The 7031-nt window shown below is 50.2% G+C and overlaps 1 protein-coding gene across 3 annotated transcripts in view; it reads left to right on the top strand.

Annotated features, from left to right (window-relative positions):
* The window catches only part of CUNH19orf47 (chromosome unknown C19orf47 homolog), a 19412-nt gene that overhangs the window by 10991 nt on the left and 1390 nt on the right, over nt 1-7031 (top strand). For 2 of the 3 annotated variants that reach the window (XM_006096724.3, XM_014462638.2), the window contains 4 exons: nt 718-799; nt 3515-3652; nt 5135-5287; nt 5896-5966. In XM_006096724.3, coding sequence (XP_006096786.1) covers nt 718-799; nt 3515-3652; nt 5135-5287; nt 5896-5966 — 444 coding nt within the window. The remainder of the gene's footprint in view (nt 1-717; nt 800-3514; nt 3653-5134; nt 5288-5895; nt 5967-7031) is intronic. The other variant, XM_023760553.1, reaches the window with a different exon arrangement.

Here is a 7031-nt window from a genome sequence, read left to right as displayed (position 1 = left end):
TTTAACTTTTAATTTGGGAATAATTTTTGATCTTTAGTAAATGTTCCAACAATAGTACAGAAAGTTTCTATGTGTCCTTCACTCATCTTCTCCTAATGTTAACATCTTACATAGTGATGGTACATTTGTCAAAACTAAGAAATGAACAGTAGTATGCTAGCATTAACTAAACTACAGACTTTTTGGGTTTCATTCATTTCCATTGATACCCTTTTCCTGTTCCAATGCCTCACTGCATTGACTGATGTCTTCTTTGTCTCTCTCTTCAAAAATTTATTTGAGAGAGAGAGAGAGAGAGGAACATTGATTTGTTGTTCCACTTATTCATGCATTCATTGGTTGCTTCGTGGATGTGCCCTAACTGGGGATCAAACCCACAGCCTTAGCTTAATGGGACAAGGCTCTAACCAGCTAAGCTCCCTGGCCAGGGCTAAATTTATTTTTCAATTACAGTTGACACACAATATTATATTAGTTTCAGGTGTCAACACAGTGATTTGACATGACCTTGACAGTTTTGAAGAGTACTGGTCAGGTGTTTTGTAGACTGTCCCTCAGTTAGAGTTTGTCTGATGTTTTCTCCTGGTTAGGAGTGAAATGTCTTGAAATCTTTTCTCTAGCAGCTCTGAAACCCTAGTTTGGTTTAGATTTCTGAGTCCCCTGTTCCCTCACCTCATGCCCCTGTCCCCATGGTAACCCAGGCACTTTTTTTTACAGGACATGTGCAAAGCTGCCACTGAGTCGGTGCCCTGCAGCCCTAGCCCCCTCCCGGGCGAGATTCGCCGAGGCACCCCTAGTGGTGAGTCCCATCTGCTCATTCTTACACTCCTGCAGTGAAGGGAACACACCTGGAGTCTGCAGAGGTGGCAGCAAAGGCATCTGAGGCCCTCTTCTCTTAGGGAAAATTACACTGGGTGATGAGGGGCTGGTGGTAGTTCTGTCCTGTAAAGTCACTGCAAACACCGCGTTAGTGAACACTGAATCATGCGCCTACGGGCAATACAAGGTTTAGGTTCCTGCAAACCTCTGATCACCACATTTTTCCTTAGCTGATTAATACTGAACTTCTTTTATGCATGTTTCCATTTAAAGACACTTTATTTCCTAGCTATTGTTGATTCATTAACATTGAACTGTGGTTAATAACACTATAACTCATTTCTGAACGGAGCTAATTTCACACATGTATTTTTTCCATAAGGCACATACATCAGTGCCTCCTTGCATTTAGGAACACAGACAGCATTTCAGTGCTGTGCTTAGGGGGCCGTTTTAATCAGCAAAATCATAGACCATGGAAAGAACACTTTTTACAGTATGAGAGCTGAAACAAGAACACAGCGTGTGGCTTGTTTGACCTCAGTTGGGAGTGTGGGTGTTGGGCGATTCAAGTTTTTCGCCATTCTGTGCATGTCTGTGAATGACCACAGACGCACTATGAGTGTTAGTTTTGGAGGTTACAAGTAAATTTTAATGAAGAGGTCAATTTGAAAATATGGAATCTGTGAATGGTGAGAACCGGCTCTATTTATACTTTTGTTTCTTCATTAGTATGATAACTTAAAAAAAATTAAACCTAAAAAAATAAATAAAAACCTAAAAAATTTAACATGCATATTTGTTAGCCTTTGTTACTTAGCAAGCCACCCCAAAACTGGTTTAAAACACCGACATTTATTTCCCATGGTTTTATGACTTGGTTGGTCATTTCTGCTCGGGGCCAGCTCAGCTGGTCTGGATGGGTGATCTAGGAGACCTCAGCACACATCTGATGGCTGGCTTGATGTCAACAGGGGCAATTTGGGCACATGCCTCTCATTTCCTAGCAGCTGGCTCAGGCTCATCCGTACAGTGGTGGTTGCAGGACTCCCAAAAGCAGCATGGGAAGGCAGCCCCCATTTTTCAAATCACCTCTAAGCCTCTGCTTATATAACATCTGTTCTTGTCCCATTGGCCAGAGCCAATCACATGGCTCAACTCAGAGTCATTGTGGGCAGGGCCTACCCAAAGGCATGGTCAAGGGAGGCTGAACAAATTGGGGGTTCGTTTCTGTAAATCTCTCTTACAACTTACATGCAGAAAAGGGTTCAGATTACAACAGTACAGCTGAATGACTTCACAGACGGGACACCATGTGGGCAGCAGCATCCAAATCCAGAAACAAGCGTGACAGTGACTCCAACCATCTCGGGTGCCCACCACCTGATTTCTAGCAGCATAGGTTAGTTTTGCTAGTCTTTCAAGTCTATATAAATGAAACTAGATATATGTACTCTTTGTACCATTCTGAATATCTTAAATAGTTTAAAATAAATTTTAAAAATTAATTAAAACAAAAACACTAGTGGAAAAAATAGGCAATCAAATAGTAAGAGGAAACAGGCAAAGAAGGAAAGAGGGGAAGAGGTCTCCAAAACAGCATTCCTGATGTGGCCACCTGTATACACTTTATAATATCACATGTATGTGTCTGTGAGCAGCAGTCATGATGTCAGAGCACAAAGAACCTGATGTTAACATTCAGTAGAGACAGACAGTTGTTTTCCTTCTGCCTGAATGGTGCTAACTTGCCATGATAAATGCATCCCTGACTGTCCCCCTCCCACGCTGGGATTGGCCTCTGCTTCTTAGCCTTACATGCTACAGCCCTCACTTATACCCTAGGACATCCCTCTCTTGTTCTACAGAAAACAGGGTCCATCAGAGACTGTCCCCCACGCCCAGAGGGAGGTCACCTCTTTTCTTGCCCCAGACCAGCTGGAGCCAGACCCACATTCCCAGGCCTGGCTGAGTGATCCCCGCTCTGAACCCCAGTTCCCTTGTCTGTAAAGTTGGTTATCAGTAGGGTCTGTCTAGCACAGATGTTGGAGGTTTGGTGGTAGTGTTCATCTTTTCAGTAGATGCTTATCGAGGGCTGTGAAGTGCCAGAAATGTTGTGGGCACTGGGGATACAGCAATGAACAGGCAGTGTCTCCGCAGGGAGCTTGCATGCTCTGGGAGAACCCACCAGTAAACAAATAATGTAAGTTAATGTCGAGCAGTAATAAAGGCTATGAAGAAAGAGAAAGTGTGGTGTAGGGTAAGGGAGTACAGGTTGATGGGTGGTCTGGAAAGCTTTCGCTAAGGAGACCATCTGAGAGGAGACCTGCGTGAAGAGGCAGAGCAAACCTGTTGGCACTCCGGGAAGTGCGTGCCAGGCCAAGGGAACAGCTTAGCTGAAGTGGAGCGTGGAGGGGAGGGTCGAGGTCCGTGCGGGGCTGCATAACTCACTGATGGGTGAAGTATGGTAAGGACCAGTCTGGTCTTGGGTCTCAGGAAAGACCCTCAGGGCAGGGAGGGGTAGGCTAGTTCCTGGAAAGACTGGCCCACCCAATCCCCAGACATCCCCACAGGAGGACAGCACAGCCACAGAGGAACTCTGGCTGCTCCTTCCCCATTCAGTCCCAAAGCTGGCCTCCAGCCGGCCTCCCTCCCAGGGCCCACTGGACTGGACTCTCCCCTTTCCTCCCTGCAGCCGCCTCCCGAATGATAGCCAACAGCTTGAACCGAGACTCCCCACCTGGAACTCCCCCCAGGCGGCCAGATACCAGCGCCTCTAAGATCTCCGTCACCGTGTCCAATAAGATGGCAGCAAAGAGTGCCAAGGCCGCTGGTGAGCAGACTTGGGCAGGTGGTGGGAGGAGCTGGAGGTAAATGTGGGTTGGCAGATGGGGGTCATGTTCCCAGCGTTGTGAGTGCCTGAAGGCTACCAGGTTCAAAGGGTTTGTAATTGATCAAGTCACTGCACCTCTAGGGGCCTTGCTCTCCACGTCTATAGAATGGGGCTGGGGGTACCCTACCCAGAGGACAGTCAGAAGCACTTGAGATGATGTATATAAGCACAGGTGCACTGTGATTCAGTCTTTTTAATTTTATTTTATTGTGGTAAGAACACTTAACATGAGGTCTACCCTCTTAACAAAGTTTTAAGTGTACACAGCAGTACTGTTGACTACAGGTGGTTCAGTCTTTTTTAATAGATGTTCACTGAGCCCTGCACTGTGCCCGGCCCTGTGCTTGATGCCTGGGGTCAAAGGTAAAGAAGCTACTGTTTCCTCTCAGCAGCCAGAGGGATCTTTCAGAACCCTCAGCCAGATCTTTTCACACCTTTGTCTAGAACTCTCCAGGGCTTCCCGTTATTCCAGCAATAAAATCCAGTCCTAATGTGGATTCCTCTCTTGTGTCTCTTCCCCTTGCTCGCTGCCTCCGGCCCCCTGCAGCTGCTTCCCCCTGTGGGGCCTTTGTCCCGTGTTCCCTTCTTCTGGAGCACGCTTCCTCTGCAGACTTCCGTGCCTGGCCTCTGCTCTTCTAGGTCTCAGCTTGAAAGCTGGGATTGGGACTCGGCCTTAGGGCTCTCAAGCCCTCTCTGTGCTGCCGCTTCCCCCCTTTGTTGGACCCAGCCCACAACAGTGATGTTGGCACAAGTGGAACCTGAGGCCCAGGGAGGGGGCTTCGTAATCTGACGCCCAGCCCCCTCATGCCCTGTCCACCTCTTTCGCACCCTGCATGCTCCCTTTTGCTGGGGGCGTTTGGAAGTGCCCCAACCCCCTTCTGGCCTTGTGATTGGCATGCCATGAGAAAGAAAGTTAAAATTACTTTCTAAAGTATTGAAAAGATAGCCTGGGAGGACTGGCACTCTTCCCCCTTGACACATTTGAGGGGATTCTTTTTTGTAAAAATGGAGTTAAAATTTAGTTATATACAGATTGTAAGTTTACGACTTGATTAATTTTTGGAAGGTGAGCACACCTGTGAAACCACTGCCTGGTGGGGCTCCGTAACCTTCCCTCCCAACCCAGGTCTGAGGGGAGTCTGGGCTGGGAGGTGAGCCTGTTTGGGGTGGACAGAGCCGCAGAGAATGGGAGGCCCACTGCAACCTGGGTGTCCGGGTGCCTTCTGCCCTGTCTGGCTCAGACCTCTGAGTTTCTCGGTGGCTCAGAGTCAGTGGCGACAGGGGTAGTTGGGAAAATAAGGGGTTCCAGTCATGCGGATGCATGGAGATAAAGGGCACATATGTGCCGTATGCAGGGCATCTAGTCCCTATCCTGGGAGAACATTCTATCCTGAAGGCGCTCAGCCACACCCTCTTCCCCAGCTGCCCTGGCCCGCCGGGAGGAGGAGAGCCTGGCTGTTCCCACCAAGCGACGCAGGGTCACCGCTGAGATGGAGGGGAAATACATCATCAACATGCCCAAAGGCACCACCCCCCGGACCCGCAAGATCCTTGAGCAGCAGCAGGCGGCGAAAGGTACTGGCCTGGCAGGGGTGTGCGCTGGCATAGCCTGTGCTTCCCTTTCGGTCTCATCCCACTGGCATTGGCGGAAAAGCAGGCTCTAAAGGGATTCATGGGGTACTGGAACCAGTCCCCCTCAGATACCGAGGGACGGCTATGCTCATTCTTGCTAATGGTTGTTTAATATTTCCACAGTATTTATATATCATATCAAGCTTTCTGTTGGTGGCTATTTAGGTTGTTATTTAGAGAGAGAACGTGTTACCAATTCATCAGATTTTCTCAGAGGCCTATGACCCCAAAAAGAGTGAGCGGGCCAAGTAGTGATCAAGAACTCTTCCCGCACACACACCTGATGAACTTGCACTAGGTCCAAGGAACATATATCAATTTTAGTTCATCCTTCCCCCAGTTAACACCAGCCAGGAGCCGGTGGGTTAAGGTCAGTGTTAACCAACAAGTGTAGACAAAGCCTAACTGGGCCCAGTCTGTGCCTATTGTACCAGCGCTGCTTGGGGTCTAGGCTGCCATGTCGTCCCCTCCCTTGTCTGCACATGTTCACCCGGGTCTGGGCCACAGGGGCCACTCATCCGGTGCTCAGTGATGGCCTTGCTTCCCTCCAGGTCTCCACAGGACGTCTGTGTTTGACCGCCTCGGTGCCGAGACCAAGGCAGACACGACGACAGGCAATAAAGTGAGTTGGAGATTGGGGAGCCACTCGAGGCTCTCAAATTCTTGTCCTCCCTGGGTGTTGTTCCTGACACTTCCCACATCTCACCCCTGGCATACCCTGGGCCCATCTCAGGGCAGAAGACAGGGGGAAAAATGTCCAGCCCGGGGTCTGGCTGACTCCTGGATGCTGCCCTGTCCCAAACCACCCTCAGCATCATCCCCCAAGGCAACCCCTCTCCTGGGCCCTGTCTCAGGGACACCGCATTGTCCTCATTCTAGGCAGTGACCAGACGGATGGCGCCGTCCGTCTTGCCTGCTCTGCCACCTCTCCCTGTCTGGATAGGCAGCGCCTCCTAACTGGTCACTGTGCAGCTACTGAGAGCCCCACCAGCCCTTCGGCCACAGCAGCAGTGTGTGCTGCACGGGACAGCCGCCTGCCGCCCCTGCAAGCCCTTCACAGGCTTTTCCCGGCTCAGGGTGAAGCCCTCTTCTCCCCTTGGCCTGCAGTCCGCAGGCGCAGGCATGGTGCGTGCGTAGGAGCACCCAGCCTGGGCCCGCTGCACAGTGTGAATCTGCCAACGCCGGGCTGCGTGGCCTTGGCCACGTCACGTATGCCCTTCCCACCTTGGTTTCCTGTATAGTACCCACCGCATAGGGTGAGCGTGCGGATTAAGTGAGAGGTACCTGCATGGTGCTGTGGGGTCTGGGGTGTGGTAAGCACCCTTCAGTGTCACCAGCTGCATTTCCTGCCTCAGCCCCTCACCCACCAGGCCTCACCGGCTCTGGCCTGAGCATGATAACGGCACTCAGGTTCATGTGGCTTGAAGATGGAGCCACGTCAAGAGCTTGGCCCAAGCGAGTGCTCCAGTGATTCTTACTCTGGCCTTGGGGACTTAGCCCACTCCTTTTGCTGCCAATTCAGTCTTGAGGGTCTGGCTTAAATGTTGGTGCTTCCGAAAGCTTCCCTGAACTCTGAGAAGAGACGAGGCTTCCCTGTCTCCTGCTCTCCAGCACCCTCCTTTCCTCCACAAACGTATCACACTGTCGTAATTAGAGAATTACTTGTGTCATTTCCAGTGCCAGGTCT

The sequence above is a fragment of the Myotis lucifugus genome, unplaced genomic scaffold (genome assembly GCF_000147115.1).
Source record: "Myotis lucifugus unplaced genomic scaffold, Myoluc2.0 scaffold_185, whole genome shotgun sequence".
NCBI lineage: Eukaryota > Metazoa > Chordata > Mammalia > Chiroptera > Vespertilionidae > Myotis > Myotis lucifugus.
The sequence above is the reverse complement of the archived record's forward strand: the minus strand, read 5'-3'. Positions and strand labels throughout refer to the sequence as shown.